The following is a 26,657-nucleotide window of genomic DNA, read 5'->3' as shown; positions in this document are numbered from 1 at the left end:
GAGGTTACCTAGGTTAACAATGTGTCTGTCTCACGTCCTGTTTCACAGAAATGTGACTCATATTAGCAAACCTTTGTCACCAGTTGACAGTTTCACTTGATGATTTGTTTTTTTCCATTGATAAAGAGGAAGAGCTGATACATCCAGGAGACGACTATTATTAGGAGAACGGAGACATTAGTAAAGGTTGCTGCAGTTTGTGCAGTCTGGCTTTATGAAATTTCAAATGGAAAATATGAATTTAGGGTATTTTTTTTTTCTTGCATGCTTCAGGTCCTCAACATGTTTGTTTTTTATATGTTCCGCCTGTCATCTGGGTTGTCATGGTTTCCTTTGAGTTCAGGATGTGGGTAGACTGGCTGTTAGCTGATGAGAACAAAGACAGCATCGATGCAGGATGGAGATCACCTCACTCTGTCTCCTACTTTACGTAATGTTATTTTTTTTTTAATAGATAAAATTTGATTTTTCTTAATGTTTTCAATTGTTATGCTATAGCTGTTGTTTCCTAGTACTTGATTACTAGATTAGCGTAACTTCATGGTATTGTACAGTTACTGAGACAATTAAATGCCAGTTAGCATCTAACCAGAAGTGCAAAAAGCAGTAAAGAGCAGAGTAATGTAAATAATAATATACAGTGCAGGCAACTGCAGGGCAAGTGCAACTAGGAAGCAACAGTTAGAGCTTTGATTGGGCGTGTTCAGACTGGGCTGTAATTTCTCAGCATGCCAATATGTCATTTTAGACTGATACGATGTAGGTTTGGGCCTGATTTTTTTGGGTCCAGTCAAAGCTCTACATTTTATTTATCTGCACCCCATTCCAGTTCGTTGATAGGTGAATTGCCTTAATTTATTTTGATGATTTGACACAAATATGTATTTTGGTTCTTTGAAGCTGAATTAAAATCTGAAGTTGATATCTTGGCAGAAAGTCCTTAAACCCAAGTTGCCACAGTGCAGCCTTATTAAAAGTCCAGTGTGTAGGATTTAGGGGGACATACTGGCAGAAAATACAACAAGAATGTTTTCTTTAGTGTATAATCCCTGGAAAATAAGAATTGTTGGGTTTCTGTTACCTTAGAGCAAGCCCTTACATACGCAGGGAGCAGGTTCTCGTCTATGGAGATGGCAATGTTGCATCGTCATGTTTCTATGGTAGCCCAGAACAGACAAACCAAACACTGGCTCTAGATAGAGACATTTACATTTTCACACCAGCCACTGTAGTTAGCAGTAGTGATGGCCAAGTGAAGCCTCGCGAACCATTTTCTTTATTTTCTCACTCCACCAGATGGCGATCTTGGTTTAAAGAAAAGGCTGAAGGAATGGCAGTGAAATGTGCTTTCAAACATTTGTTGAACAGACAGCGCCATCTAGTGGCTTCAGAAAATGAAGACAGTGGTTCATGAGGCCTCACTTGGCCATCACTAGTTAGCGGCCCCTCCCAACCTCGTCTCACTCCAAAGTCGTCAAAAACTGCCGCTTGGGCAGTGACTTCCCTTTTCAGACACCAGCAAGGAAAGCCGTCTTTTAACGTCGGCATGATACACAGCCAGACGCCTTTATTGTTTAACAGCGCCCAGCGGCATCAGGGGAAAACGTGGCGGGGCAACAGCAAAAGTTAAGGCAGGATGGATCCAACAATCACCTACTTTCACCCAGGAGACTGGTGTTCACTTCCTGTAAGACTGTAAAGCCAAACCCTGTTTTTTTTTGTCCTAAACACAACCACGTGTGTTGGCAACACGTATCCACATGTGTTTGTTGCTGAAGGAAAAAAGGTCAATTTGCAGTGTTGTACATAGTGCTTTTATTTTGAAAGAGACTTCATGCAAACTGTACATTTCCTGTGAAAAGTGAATGAAAAGTGAGTGTATTTTGAAAACAGACGATACATGTAGGCTGAAGTTGACACGCAGTCCAAGAACGTCAACAACCAACACACACAGGGTACCCTGTACATCATATCTCAATGTAAAAAGTCCATGACCATATGTTGATGTCGAGGTCAGAGTGAGAATGTGTTGCCCTCCGTGACAGTGTTTTAGGTGAAACTGCTTCAGTCAGTGTTTTTACCAGTTTAAATCAGCTGGTCTGTTTGTTTTGGAGAGGAAGAGACCTCTGGCGATAAATCGGTAAAAACCTCCTGAACGATGAAGAAATTCTAACCAGAAGTTTCAGCTGGTTGCAATCTGTGAGCCTCACCACAGGGTGGCACTAAATCCCCCTAAATCTGATCATGACCACAACCTGTGATATAAAATCGATTTTTCAATAAATCCTTTAATAAGATCAAATTGTTGGTATGATTGACTTTGATTGATTAAAATAATCTGATGTGTTAAAAAAGGTGCAATGAGACCAAGAACACAGGATCTGAAGTCTCTGTTTTTAATCAAGCTGATGTTTTTAAAATCACATCTTTTATTTCCTGCAGCAGCCACACTGAGCATCCGTCCTGACAAATCTCAGTTCTTTCGGTACGACCGCATCTCTCTGAGCTGTGATGCACTGCGGAACTCTACCGGCTGGACACTGAGGAAGCACAACTCCTCTGAGACGCCTGAACCCTGCGACAATGGCTGCACGCTCAACGACATCTACCCGTCAGACAGCGGTGTGTACTGGTGTGAGTCTGAGCAGGGCGAGTGTAGCAACACCATCAACATCACAGTGGCCGGTATGTCCGCTAACAAGCTTGTGTTTTGTTTCATAGTGTGACAAAAGAACCATGAATCGTTTTTTATGTGTGAGGATTCTGAAGGACTGCGGCAGATCAGATGAATATTTTATTTAAGAGAGATTTAAACTGTTTTTTTTTTATTTAACCATTTGTACAGTCATTTCTACGCATGCCTGTCAGAATATGTGTCAGTTTAGAAACACTCCTGTCAATGACAACATGTTCTCACTCCCAACTGGTCAATACAGCAGCTTGGTCAGTGGTCCTTCACACTACGACACTCTACATAGACCTACCCCTCATCACTGCCCCATCTGTATCTGAAGCATGATTTGTTCAGGTCCTATCCCCTGACCAGAGGAATGGTTTGCTGAACATGCCCACCAGGCACAGGTCCCACAACCCCAAGTGTCAGGGCCCCCCCTGGCCTGAATGTGCAAAATCCCAAATAAACACATACCAACCAGGAAGAGACTCAAAGATCACAACGGGACACAAAAAGACTACAAAGAGATGCAAAAACAAAAGTGCAAATAGACACAAAAACAACCACCGTAACAGGCAAAACAACCAAAAGAGACGACAAACAACAAGGAAGTGACACAAAATGACCCGCCCCGCCCAAGACTCAAGCGAGTAAAAAAGACACAGAACAACCACAATTAGACCCAAAATGACTACAAAGCTAAAAAAGACACAAAATTACGTCAAAGAGACCCAAATGATTAGAAAAAGGCAGAAAAACTACAAGGAGACACAAAATGAACCACAACTAGAACGAGATGCAAATCCATTATAATCTCTGTGTGTCTTGGAAGTGGAGAGGTGGTGGGGCCCTTTGCCTATCTGTGCCCACGGGCCCATTGTCTCCGCCCAATGGGCTGTCCTTACCCTAACTATTCAAAGTCAATGCCTAAAACCAAAAACATTTCCACACATGGATAGAACAATTTGCGTTTCCACTCATAACATGAATACAGTCTTTTCGCAGTAAACTTCTGTGTTCACAGGGAACAGCTAAATAAGAACAGTTTAACCAAAACATTGTTCAATGGTCACAGTTTGTTTAGGTTTGGAAAAATGTCACAAGTTAAAGTAAGTTAAAATATCTAAGTGTTGACTTGGGACACAAACATCAGCCTCCTGAGTCAAAGTCCTGTGTTTGTTTGACCCATCCATCCACCTCGACTTCTCCTCTCTGGACTTTGTCGCTCTTTCTACTGCATCACTTCACTTCCTACTGCCGACACATAGAGCTCTGTGGTTTGAAGTGTAGGGCCTCTGACCAAGATGTTTGATGAGTTGGGAGTGAGAACGTCTGTTTGTGCCAGCCAACAAACCAATATGGTAAGAACTACTACACTTGTCTTTAACCATGACAACAGTGACACTGTGTTTGCTCTTCTATATTTCAGCTGGTGTCGTGATACTGGAGAGCCCTGCACTTCCTGTGAGGAAGGGAGATGAGGTGACTCTCAGCTGCATCCACAAGGAAAGATACTCAAAGAATCCTACATCAAATTTCAATGCTACGTTCTACAAAAACAATGCTTTCATCGGTACCGGGCCTGATGGAATCCTGACCCTCCGAGCGGTGTCCACGTATGATGAAGGATTCTACAAGTGTGAACACCCGACGAAAGGAGAGTCGCCGCAGAGCTGGCTGGGTGTAACAGGTGACATGCTCTGCTCTCTACATGCAGCATGTGTGACAAAGTGTCGGGCGCAGCATTGCAAATGTCCTTAGAAAATGCTTCATGAGGCTTCATTTGGCCGTCATTAGATATCATGTACTGACGCGTTGAGTGACGGACCTGTCAGTCTACGTGTCATTCTCTTCTGCTAATTCTGATTTAATACTTTTCACAATGAAAAAATGACACCAAATAAGGTGAGGTAAACATTTTTTAAGGTGAAATCAGAAGTTGTCAAAAATGGCCAATTATACCCTTGACCTCAAAGGGTTAAATGGCCAACATGCAGTGAACCTGTGTCTTTGTTCGACTCTCCTCTAGTTGTGCTCTTTGGTGAATATTCACATGCCCCTCTGTAATTGTTTTTTTGTTTATTAATGTTGAAAATGCTGCATAATATTTGGATGAAAACAGAACGCAATCTCATTTGAAACTGTCCTCCTCACAGCGAGAGCTCAGCCTCCAGGTGGCCCTCTTCCTGACATGCCTTGGTACAGACTGCTCTGCTCCATCCTGCTGTTCCTCCTCTACACAGCCATACTCATATTGTGTATTTACACGTGCCGCAGGCTGGCTCGAGGTAAGAACACCTCTGAAAATATACAATAATAATAGAATATATTCATCCCAGTATGTGTTATATTTTCTGTTGGCTTCCTCCAAAAGGGGTCAGAGGTCAGGGCTGACCTGAGAGCTGTTAGAGATGATGAGAGACACCACAAAGACACCTGAACGCTCATCTGAACTCCTTCATATACTGTTAGTTTAATCTATAGTAATGCATCATATTCTATAAGACCATCATATGTTTGTAGCGTGGTGGTCCCGTGAGAACCACGTATCTGTAAAAAGCTTTTTCCAGCTGATCCAAGAAGGATTTTAAAGGGTTTATTTGGCGTAAAGAAAAATTTTGCCAAAAAATGATCATTCATACATCAGTTACTCACTGCGTGTTGAATTTGAGAAGTGGTTGTCTCACATGCCTTATCAGTGAATGGAGAATCCGAAAAAAGCGAATATTTTTGATGACTTGAAGAAGAATACGTCATGCTTGAGGCTTGGCAAGACAGAGCTAAACCCACCTAGAAAAAAATGTATGAATTTGTTTTCATATTTTCTCTTATTTTTACTCTATAGTGCACGTTTGAGAAACTTTAAATATGTATAATAGACCCATGGGGACAACACATTCTCACTCTGACATCGTCACATATCAACGTTTGGTTGGGGACTTTCCACGTCCACATACGACGTGCAAGGTACCCTGGATGTGTTGGTTGTTGACGTTCCGGGATGTGTTGCTACAACACCACGAATTGATGTTTTTTTCCTTCGACAACAAACACACATGGTTGGGTTTAGTCAACAAAAACAACAGGGTTTGGCCTTAAAGGAATAGTGCACCCAAAAATGAAAATTCAGCCATTATCTACTCACCCATATGTCGAGGGAGGCTCAGGTGAAGTTTTAGAGTCCTCATCCCTTGCAGAGATCCAAGGGGAGAGGAGGTAGCAACACAACTCCACCTTGGATCACTACGGACGAGCAGTATGGAGATATTTTGTGGTTTCAATTATGTGTTTTTGGACGTTTGAATCTGGGGCGCCGTCAGCCTCCATTAGGTGGAGTTGTGTTGCTACCTCCTCTCCCCTTGGATCTCTGCAAGTGATGTGAGGACTCTAAAACTTCACCTGAGCCTCCCTCGGCATATGGGTGAGTAGATAATGGCTGAATTTTCATTTTTGGGTGCACTATCCCTTTAAGGCCGAAACTCACCGGCGGTGTACGACACACGTCAAAACAGACACCCCGATTATTCTCTATTTACAAACCCACACCGGCGGCGTGTTGACGTGTGTCGATGTGACGCACCGTGGCACTTCTCGCTATTGTCTTATTTTCCAGCGTCGCCGCCCTTGAAAACGCACTTCTTTTTCCGAGAAAAGCCTATTTTGTACTTCCCAGCTCCCGTAGTAGCAGCTCTGTTGAAGAGCAGAGAAGAAGAAGAACTTTGGGGCCATCTGTCATCATGTGATAATAAGCAACTCACATTGTTACCATCGTAGTCTGGTTGTCGTGGTCGTCCGGTGTTGTGTGTTTTCTTTCTCTTCCTGCGTCTTCTTCCTTGTCTTTTGTTCTAATTGGCAGTTGGCAACCAGCTAGTCACATTACTGCCACTGCAACGCTTTCTATGTGTGTTGGGGGCGGCACTTCACTTCTGTCATGTGACACCGCCGATGTGTCTTGGCGTTTAGAATCTTACGGGACACAAACACCGCTCTCCTGGGTGAAAGTCTGTGTTTGTTGGACCCATCCGCCGCCCCAGTCGGACTTTTGTCGCCTTAACCTTTGTCCTTGTCCCGCTGCATTTCCCCTGACGCCGCTGGACACCGTTAAATTACAACAGCAACCAGCCATGTATCATGCCGATGTCACAGGACGCCTTTTTTCATTGGTTTCTGATGTTGAAAGTCACTGCCCAAGCGCCCGATTTTAACGACTTCGGAGTGAGACCGGGCTCATGGGGAAGAAGGTCAGAGCTGAGGAAAGGTGCAGGTGTATATGTCACATCTTTGTGTCTGTTACTGTCTTTGTCAGTCGGGCTGTGATATGAGGTATAACAGTGTTTTATAGACAGACAGTTTTTGTTATTATGTCCTGTTTTGTGTATTTACCCATCTGTCATTGCCCTGATATGGACATGTGCTGTGATACTGACAGCAGTTATTGGTTAATGTATACCTGCAAGTCGTGTCGAAAACTCGAGTTGTGTGAGAGTGAACAGCTGTTTTGATATAGTGTAGCTGTTGAACACGGTCCACCTTTACTAACGCTCGTCAAGAATATTTGCCCTTTTTTTGGATTCTCTGTTCACCACAGAGGCATCAAGGAAAGCAATGATTTCTTCACACATTCAAGGCGAGTGATTTACAAATGATTATTTTGCAGCTGAAGTGTTATTTGAAGAAGTAGGGGGATTTCCTCAACAGGAACACTTCATCCTTCAGTTTATCACAAACAGTTTCCACTCTGAGAATGTTTGACTCTTTTGTTGTTGTTCATGCAGCTACCTCACATCCCGTTTCACTGACAATGAGAACCCTTTTGTGGCTGAGGACAGGTTTGATTCTGTGGTTTCCTGTGAGAGAATCAAAACTCACACGTTTGAGGTACATGGTATCCACTAGACAAAGGTTGTGAGCTGGTTGTCATAGTAACGCTGGTAGAAAGCGGGTAGTGAGAGAAGAAGAAGAAGAGGCTACACACACTCCTCTTAACCCTCTCTCTTCTCTGGTTTTACCTGCAGCTCGAGCTGATGCTAAAAGGAGAGCGTCTGATCATCGCGTACTGGAATGATGAAGAAGAAGAAGAAGAGCTGTGAGTGTTTATGTGCTGACCAATATGACTGGGAAGAAGGCAATATTCTTATTTTTGTAAAAGTGCTTATTTTTCATTATCTTCTAGATAAGCTACATGATTTATTTAATAATCCATCTGCATGCTCTGATATATTTCTGTATGTCACTGTTATTTAACCTGTTGAAATTTTGAGCATTGTGTGGATTTGGTTTTTGCACCTTTTTAATAATCTTTGTTTTATATGTTGTTATATTTGCACTCTTTCCTGCTGCAACTGCTGCACAACAATTTCCCTCTTGATGAATAAAGTGAATGTAAACCACAAATACATTACATGTGTTATTTCATACATACCACATGAACATTTAGAATTTATTTCTGAGCTGACTTTGTCATTGAGATTCGGAGGGGATGGTGGATGGCGTGTCACCTCAGTGAGACACCTGTAACCTAATCTGAAAGGTTACTTTGTGATATGCAGGAGATAAGAAGTGAAATGTTTTCACATATTTAGAGATAAATGGTCCGTTGTTGTCACATGGTATGGTAGAAAATAGTCATCTATCACCACAGCCTCCAGTGGCATTCACCTACAGAGAGAGGGCACCATTGAGCAACTAACCCTCAAGAACAATCTCAACCTGAACCAACATTGTTACAGGAAGACAAAACTGTCTGCAGAGCAAATGTGTCCAGATGGCCCCTGTTGTCTGTTTCAGGACATTTAATAAGATCTCTCAGGTTAAATCTGATGTTTTTTGTTTCTATAGATGATCAGTGACTCTTCAGCTCTTTGGTTGAGAAACCTTCACAAAGATTTCAAAATAAATTGATCAACAACACATTATTGTCTGCCGCCACCTAGTGAGCATTTTAGTCTAAAACATTTTCCCAAAGTTGACAGAACATTGCAATAAATCACTTTTAATGGTAGTCCAGTCAATCTAACTCAAAAATAGGCCCAACATAGGAAATATTGCAATAGTTAAGTTTCAACATTTTACAGTTAGTATTGGAGGGTCTATGTTCACCTATCCAACATAATTTTTCATAATTTTTTCGGGGTCATTCTTTTAAATGAAACACTTTCAAGATGATATTCTGATGTATTGTACCTGTATTTGAAGTACTACTCCCGAACAACCAATTTTTTTGCCAAACTTTCCACTTCAGTTTGTGCCACACTGCTTCTGTGGCTGTATCCACATCTAAACTGGGTATAAATTTGTCTGTATTTATTTAGTATCTATAACGGCATCACTTGTTGTAAGTCTGAGAGTTTAGTATTACAAAAAAGTCTTTATAATCTACATTTGAGACATTTTAACACTTTTATTTACAAATCATATCAAGTCTTGTCATTGTATGTTAAATTAAGAGAAGAAAAGAAATACATCATATAGACAAACCAGAAGTGAGACACATCTTTTTTTTATATGGCATGGTGATGTAGTGGTTAGCACTGATGGCTCCTGGTTCAAACCATGTTTAAGAACCATGTAATAAGAGAATTACAGCATACATTTGACAAACACCACACATTTTTAAGAATACCACCCAAAAATAGAAAGTCAGTAAAAATTGTTGACATATATGGCTGTTGACATAAAACATTTACGCACTCAACGGAAAAACTGGCACATCATTTTTATATCACATTGTTGGAAATTCTGGAAAAAGAGTTTCAGCCAGTTCTCGTTTCAAAGTCGTCACGTATCAGCCTTCGTCAGTGATTTCAGTGTCAGACACCGGCATCAAAAGACACCTTTTGTGGCAGTATGATACACCACAAGGCAGCGTAAGAGTGTAACGCAGCTTTCACGGTGTTATGACACGCAGCAGGTTGGAGGGAGGTGGTTCAACAATCTGTGGACTTTCACCCACCAATGTTTGCTTCTGGTGTAAATGTCAAACCAAACTGTGATGTTTTCTTCTAAACCTAACCATGTGCTTCTGTTGACGTCCTGGTGTTGTGGTTGTGGTATCCCCAACTGTAAACACCACAGGCAGAGGAATACCTAGCACGTAATACATAGAGGTGAAAGGCGACTGACAGAGCAGCGATTAGTGACGACCTGGGAATGAGAAATGGTTGAAAGTTTGCACAGCACTTTGGCTCTAACCTTTAATGTCATTTATAAAATGTATAACAGCAAACCTTTTTCTCTGAAATTCATTGATTTGTTTCAGGGTACACATTAACCTTACAGTAACCTCTCATAGACCCATAGACCCCACATTAGTCTCTGGTGCATCTTTATCTTTAATTGTTACCCCCATATTTATTGTTCTTAACCATTCCTCTTTAAAGTATAGTGGGTTTTCATACCTCACTGAAGCATCAGGGGACTCTTCTTTCACGTTTTTGAATATTGTGCAGCGTGCAGCATACAAAGTGATTCTAAGAATCTACCTGTACCTATATTCAATATGTAAACCTAAAACCAGCACCAAATAATGTGGATTTACAGGTAAACAGGCACCTGAGCAATGGTGCAAGTGGAGTAAATGCAGCTCCATTATTCATTTAGGGGGAGCAAAGTTATGGTTTTGCTACCACAATCTGGTGATTATATTTAAGTAGCCTATAGCAACAATGATTTTAGTATTATCAGCAACGGACCAAAACAAGTTGCAAGAAAATTGCACATTTTTGGACCACCCTTTGAGTTGGTTTGATCCAAACCATCGCTGATCACACGGAGAGTAGTGATGGGCCGCCTGATTATTTTTCTGGTTCCCTTGAATTGGTAAATGTAAATGTATCGAATCTTTTGAACCTGTTGAGTTTTGACACATTATGCAAAATATGGTGCCAGTTTCTCTGACACTCGTTAGTGTATACATATTTGACAGCTAGTGCTGCCCCATTCATTTTAATGCATTACAACATCCCACATAGGCCATGTAAGTTTCTTAGAGGGTAAGCAGCAGTAAGGGCCGTTTCATAGTCAACGCAAAGGCACGCAGATGTGAACGCATTGGGACGCATCGAGACGCATTCGCCACCATGATGCGTGCTTGCATCTCAAAATATGTTGTCCATTTTCTTGATACATGACGCAGCGATGCGTGTAATACCATGCGTTGCCAGCGGGGGTGATAATGTAAGCGACGTACTTGAAATTAACCACTTTTTGTTATTCACAGAAGAAGCAGGTATGAAATATGGCGGGCGAGGGGGAACAACTTTGCTAACTCGACAGTTGTAGTGCCCTGCACTCTAATACAAAAGCAGTACTAGCTAGCTACAGCAGCACTAGCTCGCCAGAATCTACTAGTGTATCTGCGACCCCCTATTGCACGAGTGATGTATTGCGATGTGTTGCCCACGTCGCTTGGGTTTAATGTGTTGACTATGAAACGAAGTGTGTTGCTCGCATCGCTTGCCCGCGTTGCGGTCAAATGTCCAGTTGTGGAAACTGACTTCTTTACACTTCTACAGACTACTTTGTTTTAGGAGAGAAATTATTTACATAAACTATTGTGCTGTGTGTCTCCCTTCATCCTGTGCTGTGCTTTTATTATAATCAGGGACGGATTTAGTGATTTGGGGGCCTGGAGCCCCATTCTATTACTGAGAACTCTCTCATTATTGGCAGCAGTAGCAGAAATACTCAAAACTATTTTCTTCAGTAAAACTATTAATATTGCACAGTAAAAGATAGGTCCTGCAATCTCTTCAAATTTGATTAAATAAATTTTTATCATGATATAAAGAGTAAAAGAAACCAAAAATGCCGAGATACCTGAACCCATTAGTATAAAAACAGAAGATGAATAGATCAGAGCATCTAAAATTCCGATGCGATAATGCTCAAGATTTTACAGTATTAATCTAATATCCAGAAACACCCCAAACTCATTAATTATCTTGATAAGAGCTGCTCCTGAGGACATGGGATTACTCATTCTGGATATTACTGGTCATCACTTATCCTTTACCAGAAACACTCAATTTTAAAAAATGGATAGCTAAAAGAAGCCATTTCATCTCCCATCGCATCTTAAACCGGTACAACACAAAACAGTCAGTGCCTTCAAATGTAGTTCATGAGCTTTTTCTCCTCTTTTTCTCAGTGACAGTTGTGGAGGCCTTCAACACAATCTTCTGCAGCACAAAAAGCGTCTCGTTCTTGCACAGAACAAGAACAGTAGATTTATTCCTCCACCACCCTGAAAGCACATTAGGAGGGAATTTTTTAATGTCCAGTATGAACATGAGGAAAGATTACAACAAACAAAAAAAAAAGACTGTTAGATTACATGTGGGCACAGACACAGACTGAAACATTGTGAACCTGTTCTTTTATGTGGAGAAACTGAAGAGTGGAGAAATTTGTGACTTACTGATCCTTCCACATTTCTTCAGTGACACAGCAAATAAAGCAATGCAAATGTAGCCAGTACCAATGTAATCACAGGATCCTGAAAGAATGGAGGAACCTGTAAAAGGACCAGATAGTAGTTAATTTGGGTTGCAAAGTGCTTCACAGCCAAAATAAATAAAGCAGACTACAAAAATAATCTATATTAAAGATAAATATCTGTAAATATTACAGAGCAACATGATGACTCATTACAAGTGCCCAAAATCTCATGCTTGACAGCCAATTTTGTGAGACCAGGAGTGGGTGTAGAGATTCACCTACGCTTTACTGTTATTTGCTGCCATCTTGTGGACACTAGTTTGGACCGTCCAACTGCACTGTATGTTTTTATGTGTATGTTTTTATGTGTATGTTTTTATGTGTTTTTTATCCTCTTTATTGCCTATTTTTATTGTATCGGGACCTGAGTACATATTTCGCTCTGTAGTGTGCAGACATGTACTGAGTGACAATAAATGAACCTTTGACCTTTGATGCACAAGGGGAGGTTATATGAGGGCTGGGTGTGTTCTGTGCAAATCCTTTGTCTGAGACCAAGCGGCCACACCAGTCAGTTTTCATGAAATGATTCTGCCAATTTGTTTTAGTGGACTTATTGTATGAATATTGAATATGAATATCATGAATATTGTATATTGTATATTGTATTATTATTATATTGTATATTGTATATATTTCAGATTGTCTACTTTACTATGTTATTATTTTTTTATTTTATTGTCTACTTTAATATTTTAATTTTTTTATTTTAATGTCTACTTTGATATTTTATTTTATTTTGTCAACGTTATTTTATTTATTTCATTGTCTATTTTAGTATTTTATTTATATCTTCATCTTTATCTCTTGTTTCCATTCATGCTGTATTTCTATTTCTACTTTGCACAGAGCATTGGAACAAAAACAATTTCTCCCCGAAGATGAATAAAAAGTATTCTGAATCTGAAATGGTTGTCTATATGCTAAGCATTGTAATCTACTGTATGTATCTGACTTTCTGACAGATTATGATCTATCGTTCTGAAGTGACATACCTGTGAGATAAATACAAACCCAGTAAGTACGACAAGTTGTTTAGATGTAGTGGAAGGAATGGTTGTATTTTTTTGTCCTGTATTTACCTGTTTTGTTCTTTTTCTGTGAATAGGACCCTGGTGATGGCTTTTGGTTCCCCTTTTTACAAACTGGATGCATAAAGAGTGTAAGCTAACTTATGTACTTATGGTTAATTCTTAGTTATGGTTTGCATTCCAATGTATTGATCTATATTTGTTTGTTGCACAGAGAAAATCATCCATTTGTCTGTCCTCAGTGCAAACTTCTCCTTCAGTAAATGGTAAAATGTCTCTTGGATCCTTGTGTTTAACGTGCACACTTGCTAGAGGCCCTATAGTCCAGTCAACATTATACTCCCTATTCAGGCAGTATAATGTCCTTTTTCAAGGTGTTTGTGTCGACCTGATGAACGTTAGTCCAATAGTTTCTCTCTTTTAGCTCTGTTTTTGGTCTCCACCAACTCCTGAGGGAAAAACCTGTCTCTTCAGCTGCTAAATGCTCAACTGTGTTCACCAGCTAAACACTGCTCTGCATGCTTTATTTTGATAAATGGTACCATACGACTTTGTTGGTTGCACATGATGCAATCCGCCTTGGTTTAGCTGCTCCTGAACAAACAGAGCGAGCAGATCAGAATGCTTTTTCTGAACCGTCCCAAAGACTTTGGATGTGCAATGTTGACAAATCATAAACATCATCCACATGTGACATTAGCCCTTTTTAAATAGGAACTGTGCAAATTTGCAGGAAAGCCCAATCAGTCTTTTTTCAGCATTGGCAGTATGAAAACAAAATCGGGGAGTGCAGCAAAATGCCGCCTACCTACTTTTGTTTATACAGAATGGGCCTTTTTCGGGGCAATGGGGGGCGTGAGCAAGTAACAAAACGTGTAGCTCAGCGTGTGACGTAAACAGTGACGTGGGAGGGAAGCCGTGGCTGGTCAGTCCTTCTGTGATTCTCTCATAAGTCGGCCCGTTCTTCACCAAAATTGGGCACCTTGGATCAACTCACCAGTCCGGTTCTGTGTGTCTAAACGCTCGCAGCTTGCCGGCAAAACGGCCCAACATTTGCCGAAAATCTGGCAGTGTAAAAGGGGCTAGTGAGTTAGTGATACTTACTGATATCTCCTCTGTTTCAAACGAAAGACGAAGTAAATGAATCAGGTAGCGCCATTTTGCCTCTGTCTTACTAAACAGCAAAGATTGATAATCACCATAACCACAATAAATAAATAAAAACGTTGACAATTACAAGAAACCCATCTATTGATTGAGATAATATTCTCACAATCATGTGATCATCTCGATCTGAACAGCCTTTGACTTCTCTCTTTTCTTTTCATCTGGTGTATTAATTATTAAATAGCTAGATGCTGGCACTGTTTTTACTGACTATAAAAAAAGTTCCAAATAAGATAAGGTGCAAATTCTGAAGTTGTGTGTGTGTGTGTGTGTATATATATATATATATATATATATACATACATATATACATATGTCCAGGCTATATCAAATGATAAAATTTCTGATTATTACAGAAATAAACACAGATGTAGAGAGTCTCATGCTAAAGTATTGTCTCTGAAACAGTGACCTGATGAATTAATAGATTTAAAATGCGGGTGTATTTCTTTGCTGAAATAAGCAAAGCAATAATCTTTTAATAAGAGCTAGTTCACGCTATATCTAACGTTCAGGAGTAACGTTTTAGCTTGTCTGTGTCATTAGCAAACAATGTTTGTTTGTTTTTGTTTTTACTCACCCCAATATTTTTTTGACTCTGGCTTGGTGTCTGTGGAAAAAGTGACAAAAAAAAAAATTATCCACAAATTAAACATTGCCTGTAGACTTCTTCTTGCAGCGTCATTGAATTCTTTCTACCGTCTCCACATTTAAGACTAGACTTAAGACTTTCCTCTTTGATAAAGCTTATAGTTAGGGCTGGCTCAGGCTTGCCCTGTACCAGCCCCTAGTTTTGAAGTCCATCTTCAGAACATTGTAGTTTCACCACAGCAGACCTACGTCAATAACATCCGCCGTCGCATAATTATTTAGCCCAGTGTAAGTGCTGTCGGATTCTCTCAGCACCGCAGTTGTCTTTTCCTAAGTCCTTATGAAATCTCCTTCACGCCTTCCCTTGACTTCGTGACGTTTTCCATCAAGGTCAAGGAAAAGTGGTTAGGAATAAATAGACGATAGGAGGGACTTTTCGACTGCAGCTCTAGTCTGCCGGGGGACCTCCTATAATACACCGGGCTCCTTCTCTCTCCCCCCCCCTCTCTCTCTCCTTTGCTAACACTCATGTCCTGTTACTGCATGTCACTGACTCGGCTTCTTCTCTCTCTCTCTCTCTCTCTCTCTCTCTCTCTTTCTCTGTCTCATTGTGTCATGTGGATTACTGTTAATTTATTATGCTGATCTGTTCTGTACGACATCTATTGCACGTCTGTCCGTCCTGGAAGAGGGATCCCTCCTCAGTTGCTCTTCCTGAGGTTTCTACCGTTTTTTTCCCCCGTTAAAGGTTTTTTTTGGGGGAGTTTTTCCTGATCAGCTGTGAGGGTCATAAGGACAGAGGGATGTCGTATGCTGTAAAGCCCTGTGAGGCAAATTGTGATTTGTGATATTGGGCTTTATACGTAAAATTGATTGATTGATTTCTATGTGCCCTATTGCCTCTTCCTAACATGCTGAGAGAAATTATTTTTAGAATATTTACAGTGTACTGCCAGTAGAAATCTGGTTTGAAAAGAAGATATTAATGACATTGTAAAGTCACAAAACCAAACCAGATATGAATATAAATTAAATGTGTTAAATGTGACAAGAACACTAGCTGGAAATTTGAAAGTGCGCTTATTTGTCTGGTATTCCTGTATTTTCATCACATCCTCAGTGCGACCTCGTCACATGTCCACATTTGGTCATGGACTTTTCACGCAGCGATGTGACGTCCAAGGTACCCTGGGTGTGTTGGTTGTTGACGTTCTGGGACGCCGTGTCAACTTCAGCCTGTTACATGCATTGTCTGTTTTCAAAATACACTTCTGTTTTCACAGGAAATGTACAGTTTGATACAGTCTCTTTCAAAATAAAAGCACAATGTCAGTACAACACTGCAAATTGACGTTGTTGTTTTTTTCCCTTCAACAACACACACACACACATGGTTAGGTTTGGGAAAAAACAACAGGATTTGGCGTCCGAAACTTACAGGATGTGAACACTGCTCTCACGGGAGAAAGTCAGTGTTTGCTGGACCCATCCACCACCTCTACTGCAGTGCATTTAAACTAAGATGGCAACCAGCTGCATATCATGCCAACATTAAAGGATGGCTTTTTGTTTGGTTTCTGACACCACAAGTCACTGCCCAAGTGCTGGATTTTGACAACTTTGTAGTAAGACCGGGTTGGTATTCTACTTACAGTTTGAGGTTTGTTGGCTTCGTTCTTGTCTGAATTACCCACTGCAAGAAGACAAAGATGATTAGGTACTCAGGAAAGATAAGACAACTTTCACTCCAAGCTATCATCTTATCATTTTGAGGATAATAAGCAATTTTATTTCAATGTGTTGTTTTCGAACAACACTAAGTCTACAGCTAGCAGCTCTGTGAGGCTGCAGTATAGGCAAAACAGTACTTGAGCTAAATGTTAACATTTTCAGAGGACACTCTTTTTTTTTTCCTGTGTGATCACAAAGACAAAAGTTTATATGGGTTTCTGTTGGTCTGTGCAACAAAGGCTGACATTGCATTTGTTGTCATGACACTTAATGTATGTTTAATTTCTAACATTGGCTAAAAACACACTTTTAAACAATATTACAGTGAATAGCTGTAATTTCTTTACTGTATCTTATTTATCTGGCATTATTACTGTCTCTGACGTTTTGTTTTGTTTTTTTTTTCCAGCACGTAACATAACAATGATAAGAAAAAAGTAATGCTATAAAGTTCACAATAACTTACTGGCAGTTGGATACCAGTGAGTTAATATATATATATATATATATATATATATATATATATATATATGTTATACAATATTGTTTTTAATTTACAGTAATATGACTGAGTTCGTATTTATAGTGTACATGCAAAGCAATGAAAGTATTAGTTACACTGTTGTAAGATGAGTTTAGTCGTGCAGACTTTTCCTTTTCGAATGGAGCATGTGTACTCCCCAAAGTCAGTTGTCTTAACTGATTCAATTTTCACAGCAAGTTTCCCTTCAGCTGGATTCCAGGTGATGTCCTTTTTTGCTCTTCTTTTGAATCGTTCTGCCTGAGCACCAGGATCAACATCTTTATTTCTGTAGAGCAGGACAATTTCACTCCCAAATTCCCATTTTACACTTTTGTCCATCACATCACACTGAGGCTCAGTGTGGCAGTCCAAAGTGACGTTCTCTCCAGCTGATGCATTGTGTCTTTCTTGGCAAATTAATTTATTTTCTGTAATGAGACACAAGATAAAATAATTTATTTAGTACACCTTATAAAACACAAATGGGGCTGACAGATATTTTAAAAGGGTGGAAATATGTTTCTCCATTGGAAAGTTAAGGTTATTGTTTGGCATAAAACTTTTTGTAGCTGCTTTGTGGGACAAGCTGTAAACAGACATCACATTCTCACTGTGACCTCGTCACATGTTCACGTTTGGTCATGGACTTTCCACATCCACATATGCTATATATATTGCCTCTTCCTAACATGCTGAGAGAAATTATTCTTGGAATATTTACAGTGTACTGCCAGTAGAAATCTGGTTTGAAAAGAAGATATTAATGACATTGTAAAGTCACAAAACCAAGCCAGATATGAATATAAATTAAATGTGGTAAATGTGTCAAGAACACTGACTAGAATTTGAAAGTGCGCTTATTTCTCTGGTATTCCTGTATTTTCATCATCATCCTCACAGCGACCTCGTCACATGTCCACGTTTGGTCATGGACTTTCCACGTCCACATATGACGTCCAAGGTACCCTGGGTGTGTTGGTTGTTGACGTTCTGGGACGTCGTGTCAACTTCAGCCTGTTACATGCATTGTCTGTTTTCAAAATACACTTCTGTTTTCACAGGAAATGTACAGTTTGCATACAGTCTCTTTCAAAATAAAAGTACTACATCAGTACAACACTGCAAATTGATGTTTTTTTTCCTTCAACAAATAGGCTACACGTAGCTGGGTTTAAGGAAAACAACAGGGTTTGGCTTTAGAATCTTATTGGACATGAACACCGGCCGTGTCTGACGCTGCAAGTCACTGCCTAAGCACTGGATTTCGATGACTTTGGAGTGAGACCGTGTCGCAACAGAACAATGACACCTTTTCAGCTGAGAGGGGGACGGTATTAGCAAACCAACACATTCTCATCCCCAACTATATAATACTTCCCATGTAAACTACCTGGAAAAACTTTAATTGCGAATGATTTCATTCAGATTTATTTCATTCTGAATGAGAAGCCATCATGTAACCGCACCCATTGTCAGATAATTTGGGTGGTGAGGTCGAGCAGCTGGATATAATAATAATAATAATGCATTTTATTTATAAAGTGCCTTTCATGGCACTCAAAGAGAGCTGATAGCATGCTCACAAATAAAGTTAGCACCAGCATGTTTGTTCGGTCTGCCATTTCACTAGCTATTTACCGTCGCTCTGACGTCAAACAGTGGAGACAGGTAATAAAATACTGTGGTTATCCTATCTACACACAAACGCTGTCTTCCAAAAACTTCACCCTGGACTCTGGTTTCAAAGAAATGCAGTTTCGGGGGCCCAAACAGCCAAATTGCATAGAATAATACACGGTTTCAGAAGTACACCGGTCCATGTGGACTAGGCCTTAGATTCTCATTTTCACTGCATTATTCTTTTTATACATTTGTAGCATTGCTGAAAAGAATTTCACTGATGCTCCACTGCAATAGAGACTTGAACAAGATGATTTTTTCCACTTGACTATTTAATGACAGGACAAGTTATCTGCATGCACATTGTAAGTAAAAGAAAGCACTTTTTTATTTCACTTACCGCACGGCTCTTTATTCTCCGGTGCGTCGACTAAAAAATGACAAAAACATGACATGAAAAATTGGCATCACATGACTGTCCTGGAGAAACATTGCAACACACACACACACACACACACACACACACACACAGTTACTTTTAGTTCCTTTGAATAAAGAAATGAAATGAAATGAAATTGCTGGGTAATATGTATGTTGATGTTGTTGAATATCAAGTCTCTGTTTAATCGAGTAACGAGACGACACTCCAGCGTGTAATTACATAAAATAAAATGACTATGTGCTCATTAAAAATGTTGCAGTTCAGCGGCCTGTGGCTGTAGGTAAATATTTATGCTCAGAGAGCGCAACCAAATCAACAGAGATGCGGTTTAAACACCGAGCACACAGTCCTCTGTTCACCCGGAACATTTTGTTGGCCTATTTAATATAATTTAAAGTAAAATGTCTCAAAAATGAAACGCAGATGTCTAATCCGACAAAAATACTCCTACTGAACTAAAGTAAACAGTAAGCATTTAGCATTTTAATAGACATTTCAAAGAATGATCACCAGCTTATGTTACGTGGCCTAAAACATTCATCACTCACTGCTGACCACACTTCACTGACACTCATGAGCAATGGCGGGTTTAGGAGGGTCCAGCAGGGGCCAGTGCCCCCATAAAAAAAAGTGTGAAAGCGGCGCACCCACTGTATCACCTGGAAAACAGCAGTAGCGAATTGTGTGGCTGTGTTTAAGACAGCTTTGATCCTGCACGGCAACACACAGCGCCATTGAAGTAAGCTCTGAAAACTTTTTCTGTCTCATTTGGCTCATGGTAGTTATATGTCACATCATGTTGATGTAGCCATGTGAAATACGATCCGGAGTTTTCATGGGTGTTTTATTGTGAAAATTGACCGGATACTCTCGTCTTTTCTGCACCTGACTTCCTGTTTGACTCATTTGGTCTGTGCATATTGATGTGCCGTCGCGCGGCGTCCGTCAGAAATAGACCCGGTGCGTATTTTTAGCGGAGCGGAGTGCCGCTCCTAGGCGGCGGCTGGTGGAGCAGCTTACATTGACTTGAATGGTTGCTGTTAGCTCCAGCACCCGCGCCTTGGCTGGATTGCACTCACCACGGATCCAGTGGGTTGACATAAATGGGCCTGTCCCAGAGGCATTTAACTACCAGAAGGCTTTTGAAATCTTGTTTTCGAAGCCACATAAAATTAAATGCTCTGATTCAGGGTGCCATACTTGCAAATCGTGAGGGAGGAAAGCAGTAACTTGTGTCTGTTTGTGTGTAATTGATTTGAGTCTCACCTTTTGTTTCCTTTCGTTATGGGTATTTTGTATTGTTTTGTGTATCTGTAACTGTGTTTGTGAGAGAGGGAATTTTAAAAGAATATTTTGTCTGCACCTGATTTAAAATAATAAAATAGCCCTCCAGAGGCAGATCAGTAAGTTAGTCATTTTTCTTTTGATTACTGAAATGTTAAACCACTAATCCTTAGCCGTATTTTAAGTGTAACCCTTTACTATAACATACCACTAGTATTTTTATCAGTAAAAATAGAACATTTTTCACACATAAAAAGCACAAAGATGTTGAAATCTAGGCCTATTCTGCCATCATAACTTGGCTATACATATATATATTATGTATATCTTATTGTCAGACTTAGATATTTGACCCTACTTGTATGTGCCCCTGTATCAAAAGGAGTGGCCCTACCTTGGCCCCCCCAATTGAAACTGGCCTAGGACCACCACTGCTCCAACCAAACAAAAGTAAACCGTCAGTGAAATATGTCTGTTAACTGCTAAATCAACTTTTTATCAAGTCCTCTCTTCTCTTACCTACAGATGGGCCGTCCAGTGATTACAGACAGTTTATACAGATAATCAATCTAAAACTATTAAAGTGGAGGAAAGTATTTTGACCTTGCTGCGCTGGGTACACCAAATCTTCTTATATTAATACTATATATATTACATATGGTATATAAATTACTCCAAATTTCAGTCAAGCAATAAATTGCTGAAATTACTCCGCAAACTAATCACGAGCCTACTCAAACAGAACATATAGCCTGCAGCCTATTGATTTTGACATAGGCCTACCATTAATGAGTCGAGCTTACCTGAGGACACTTTGAGCAGGAAACAAAAAACAAAAATCATTCCCGTCATTACAGTTTCAAACCTCATCGCTGCGTCGTGTCAAAGTGTCGTTAAAATGCTCGGCTTTAGTTTGTCTTTGTTCTGGAAACCAAAAAAGTGCCAAATATCGTGTTAAAGTTTTAAAATCTAACTGCGTCACTGCGACATACTTTCACTTTGACTGCACCTTAAAGGTATGAGGCGGAAATCACTCATCAGTGTTCGCAGCAGGTGAAACCTGGCCTGTCCCATTTTTCCACACTTTGCTCAGTGCGCTCGGTTACGCACACACTTTAGTGACGTTTTGCCACACAAAACGTACATTTGCCTATAGTGTTCAAGCACGTATTAAGTGGCCAAGTACGCGGGGATATTTAAACGAAATTGGGACAGACTTGACAACGGCCCTTACATTGCACATTGGATGTTATTCTCCGCGAACAAAAACATGATCCAGTTTAGAAAAGGGTGTAAAGAAATAATTTTCATGTAGGGATGAAAAAAGGTGTGGATAATCAGCAGGAATCTGCAGCTGTGATTTATGTTGAGCTGATGTATGTATGTATATGGATATATGAATATATTTTCATGTTGGTACATAAACAGTTCATGATATTTAGTCTACATGCATTTAAGAGAGTCAGTTAATATGCTGGCATATATAACACTACGTTGGATATCTAAAGGAAAGTTAACCGTTATTAATTAGTGAATAAAAGGGGTAGGGTTAAATAAGTTAACTACTGTTTTGTAATATTTGTCATGTTGGAAAAAAAGACATCAATCAAAAGAAACTATTCACCTGTATCCATCAGCTGCTGTATTTTTAGCCCAGGTAAACAGGTAATCGTTTTCCGAATTGGAGCGTTTGTTCCGTGGTCCCTATTTCAGATAAACTCTGTGGTTAGTAAATAACTCCAGGGCAAAGCTTGATGTGAATTTCCTCACCACAGACACATTAACAAAGCTGCCTAACATGTACCATCGTGACGCTATGATATGAACGGGACTATGATATAAAGTTACATTTATAAAACATTTTTCTTACATTGAAATTTCTTCCTCAGTCGAAATCCCGATGATGGCAGACTCACTGAACTATAGTGGGCAGACTTCACCAGCATTGAAGCATTGATGCATTGTGGGATTTATACTTGGCCAAATACCACTCAGGTGCAGTCTTACCATAAGTGTGGGTAAAGTACAAATCAAGCGCACTGCGTAGATATGGGATACACTTGCGCACTTACACTGAGCACATGGACGTGCACGTCAAGTGTCCAAGCGTGCGTAAGTGTGATCAAGCGCACATATGGGACAGGCCCAAAAGTTTACCTTCAGCCTACTTGTTGCAAGCAGAAAAAAACGAAGATTTAAAGGCAGCCAACAGGTGTTCTTCTTCCTCTTTGGATTTTCCTCCAAAAAGTTGCATTAATGTCTCCACTTATAATATAAAATAATAACAATACTAATGACAAAAAGCCCTTACCATCCATTTCCTTCTCTATATCATAATCATATCCCGGTTGTTTGAGAGAACATAAAAGCTTCTCTTGAAAGCTGCTGTGTGTCTTTTCCAGAACCTCCCCACAGCAAAACACATTTTTACCTTAGAGGACAAAAATATCACCTACTAGACCTTCTATGAATTAAACTGATAACATTTTCCATTCTCACTTAATTAAATTTTATATAACCAACATCAGAATATTCCTTCATTTTCAGGATGTTAACCCTTTAAATGCCAGCCTGTTGCTATAATACCACTTAGACAAAAAAAATTATAAATAATGCGTGCTTTTTCATTGCTCTGCACTGAAAAACAATCCAGTGTTCATTCAAAGTTCTGGCTCTGCAAATGGGAAACAAAGGAAGTGGCTCAAACCGGGCTACACAGTGTTACTGTGCTGTGCTCCTGTAAAGGACAGAGAAACGCCATGGATGTATAAGGAGAAAGGCACTGATAGGAGGGGTGTATTTGTTCAATTACCAACATCTTTCTCTGGAATCCTCCTTTAATTTGATAAACCCCTCTCTCAGTGACTCCCCAAAGTAGCTGCTGTTCTTCCAGCATACCAGTAGATGGCGGTCCTAACCTGAACATGCCACTTCCTCTCGTGTTACAGTAACACCTTTGTTTTTTCATCTTGTAAATCAGACACCTTTTGCTTAGACTGTAGGGACGGAACTTGTAATTCAGGTCCCAACATGATCTATCTGGACTTTATGTGTCTTTAATTATTCAGCTCATAATGTCTTCTGTGGTACAGCACAGATACTCCGAAAGCGTCTTTGTTGTAACAAAAACTTTTACAAAAGTCTTTACACTTGCAGTTAGGACAAAAAACTGTAAAGCTTCTCCAATGTCTTAAAGCAATGTTTATTGATTGATTGAATCAGTTAATAGAATTATTATGTAAAGTAAAGATGGATGTACAATACACAAGGAGAAAACAGGAGTGGTTCAGACTCTCGTGCTCTGGGCTGTCAGTGTTTCAGTGGTGAAATAAGTATTCAGATCGTTTACTGAAGTAAAAGTACTAAAACCAAACTGTAAAGATACTCTGTTACAAGTAAGTGTTCAGCATAGAAACCCTACTGGAGTGAAAGTATGCAGTCCATCAGTTCATCTCGGGTCTCAGGGACAGCACGCCAAAGCAAAGCACCCCAGACGTCTCTCTCCTCAGCGACACTTTCCAGCTCCTCCTAAGGTACCCCGAGGCGTTCCCAGGCCAGATGAGATATGGAATCTCTCCAGTGTGTTCTGGTTTTGCCCCGGGGCCTCCTACCAGTTGGATGTGCCTGGAACACCTCTAACAGGAGGCGCCCAGGAGGATCCTGATCAGATTCCCGAACCACCTCAACTGACCCCTTTCAGCGTGAAGGAGCAGCGGCTCTACTCTGAGCTCCCTCCGGATGTGTGAGCCCCTCCCCCTATCTCTAAGGCTGCTTTCAGACCTAGAGTTGTCTCCTTTGGTCTGAATCAGGGACTATTGTTGTCACAAAGCTGCATAATTTCCTAGACTATATTGCTGTCATTGTTCATTTTAGTCAAAGCATACAGTTTGAAAACAAGGCGCGGCTCCAACTAGAAAACAATGTTTTGATGCATTGGATGTGCTGAATGTGCATATTAAGGCAGTACAGGAGGAGGTGCACATTAATAATCCTCCAGGACTGTAACATGCTCATGTTTAACCCAAACAATGTGTCATGTGACTGCAGTTGCTTCACATCCAGGTCGCAACACCTTCTCACCACAAACCAACCGCACCAGAGTTCCTTTGGAACCAGACTGAGACCACCTCTTCAAGAAGGTTTCGGTCCAGGTGTTTTGGTGCGTTCACACCTGCCCAAATGAACTGCACTGAGGGGGCAGACTAACTTGAGTTAGATTGAACCAAACCAAACAGGGCAGGTGTGAACGCATCCTGAGGCTGAGCCCAGCCACCCCACAGAGGAAGCTTATTTTGGTCGCGTGTATCTGCGATCTCATTCTTTTGGTTACTACCCACTGCGTTCACTGGGTAGTAAGAGTATGTAGTATCAGCAAAAAACAAAACAAAACTGAAAAGTAAAAGTACCCATTGTGCAGCTAAGTGTTCCCTGTCAGTGTTTTTACTATTTTAACTGCTGTTTTTGGATCAATATTTCTGCTGCATTCATGTATATGTTGCATTTTATTGCTGAAGATGAGGTGAGAAAGAGAAGTAATGTGTTGTTGTGGAAAACAGGCAGGGGTAGATGGTGGCTGGCAGAAGCTTCGGTTGGGCAGGCTGGCAAACAAACCAACAGAAAGGCTTAACAGGGAAACAAATTAACTAGTGTGAGAGCTGGCAGGGACTGGCTGTTGGTGCAGGCTCTTTTAAGGCAGGGGTGAATGTTTGATGACAGGCAGGTGTAGAGATACCAGATGATGGGTAGAGAGAGAGACAGACAGGAAGTGATAAGGGGAGCAGCAACAGTCAGACAAAACCAAAACAAACCGAGCACATATCAGTCACACTATAAAGGCTTAAAACTAAAAACACACACGCAACAGGCAGGCAGGTGTCATGGAGGAGGAACTGTGACAATTCCTCCAGTTTATCACAAGCATTCAAAAGCATCACATCTGGAGACTCACAGTGAGGTGTGTGGAGACTCCGGAGGAACACTGATTCTGGAAAGACGTTCAGTTTTTCATTGTCCAATACTGTGGAGACAAATGCTTCAAAACCTGTCTTCAAACCAAAATTAAAGCTGCAAGCAGCAATGAACGGGCGGAGAACACAGTGATCATACGGCATTTTGTTGTGTATCAACTGTAGACCACCATGTAAATGTCATGTAAATCAAAGATAGTTGTCAGACAACACTTCTTGTTGCCAGTCCCGTCATTATAAAGACCATGGCCTAAAAGATAGTTCCTGTAGAGTCACAACTCTGGAGATCGAGCTAATCAAGCTAAGCTAAGCTAACGCATAGGTGGTGGAAGTACAGATCTTTCAGTGAAAGCAATAATAGCTTTGTGTGGTTGACTGCTGATAAGTTGCAGCATGACACATCCAGTGTCCAGGGGTCTACTAGGGGTGGCACTTGAAGCAAGTCGCCACGCTGCTGCAGTGCCAATGTGTTTTCAGCTTTATAAAACAAGTGAAATCTGGAGCAGATTGGACAAGGTACACAGAAATTACAACAACTTCCTGTTTTGTTGTGAAAAAGGCATCACCATGGCTATATTGTTAGCCATACCCTTGGAGGTGTATATCAACGTATAAAACATGTTATTTCCTATTGCCAGTAGGTGGCGCTATGCCAATTGTAACTTAAATTTGGCAAATAGATATCATGAGGCTGGGACTCTTACCATGCATGAAAGATTTTAGGCAGATTGGACAATGTATGCTGAAGTTACAACAACCTTCTGTTTTATGGCAAAACGTGCAAAATGGCTGCCACACAACAGTAATGCCGTCTGACAAAAACTTTTCACCAGACAGCGTCATCAAGGTTTTAAGACTTTTCAAAGCAAACCTGCTAGGAAAAGTAAATGAAAGCATAAAACATGTCATTTCCTGTTGCTAATAGGGGGCGCTATAACTATTATTATTGGCATGTAGATGTGTCTTATGAAGTTTGGGGCAGATTGGATCATGCTTGCTGGAGTTACAAACCACTTCCTGTTTCATGGTGAAACATAGAAGTTTTACGCCTTGCCATGGTCACATGGTTTGATGTCCGGACATCAAACCATGTGACCATGGAAAGGCATCAGAAAATCACATCAAATCT

General features: G+C 40.4%; 2 protein-coding genes across 2 annotated transcripts; one reads left to right on the top strand and one right to left on the bottom strand.

The window, feature by feature from the left end:
* Positions 1-2,442: 2,442 nt before the first annotated feature.
* LOC125883472 (sialoadhesin-like) lies at positions 2,443-8,056 on the top strand (the record flags this gene model as incomplete). Its single annotated transcript, XM_049567754.1, has 4 exons — positions 2,443-2,685; positions 4,104-4,364; positions 4,831-4,962; positions 7,690-8,056. Coding segments are annotated over 4 exons (686 nt in total), but the record flags the coding sequence as incomplete, so codon positions are not given.
* Positions 8,057-9,067: 1,011 nt separating this feature from the next.
* LOC125884233 (butyrophilin subfamily 2 member A2-like) lies at positions 9,068-21,601 on the bottom strand. Its single transcript, XM_049569106.1, has 7 exons — positions 21,365-21,601; positions 19,236-19,265; positions 17,311-17,643; positions 16,614-16,654; positions 14,951-14,980; positions 12,093-12,188; positions 9,068-11,918 (listed from the first exon to the last, which is right to left on the bottom strand). The coding sequence occupies exons 1-6, from the start codon at positions 21,429-21,431 to the stop codon at positions 12,111-12,113; spliced, it is 579 nt and encodes a 192-aa protein (XP_049425063.1). The 5' UTR covers positions 21,432-21,601; the 3' UTR covers positions 9,068-11,918; positions 12,093-12,110.
* Between the last annotated feature and the right edge of the window lie 5,056 nt (positions 21,602-26,657).

The sequence above is a fragment of the Epinephelus fuscoguttatus genome, linkage group LG23 (genome assembly GCF_011397635.1).
Source record: "Epinephelus fuscoguttatus linkage group LG23, E.fuscoguttatus.final_Chr_v1".
Lineage (NCBI taxonomy): Eukaryota > Metazoa > Chordata > Actinopteri > Perciformes > Serranidae > Epinephelus > Epinephelus fuscoguttatus.
Note: the sequence above shows the minus strand (reverse complement) of the source record. Positions and strands in the feature narration are given on the sequence as shown.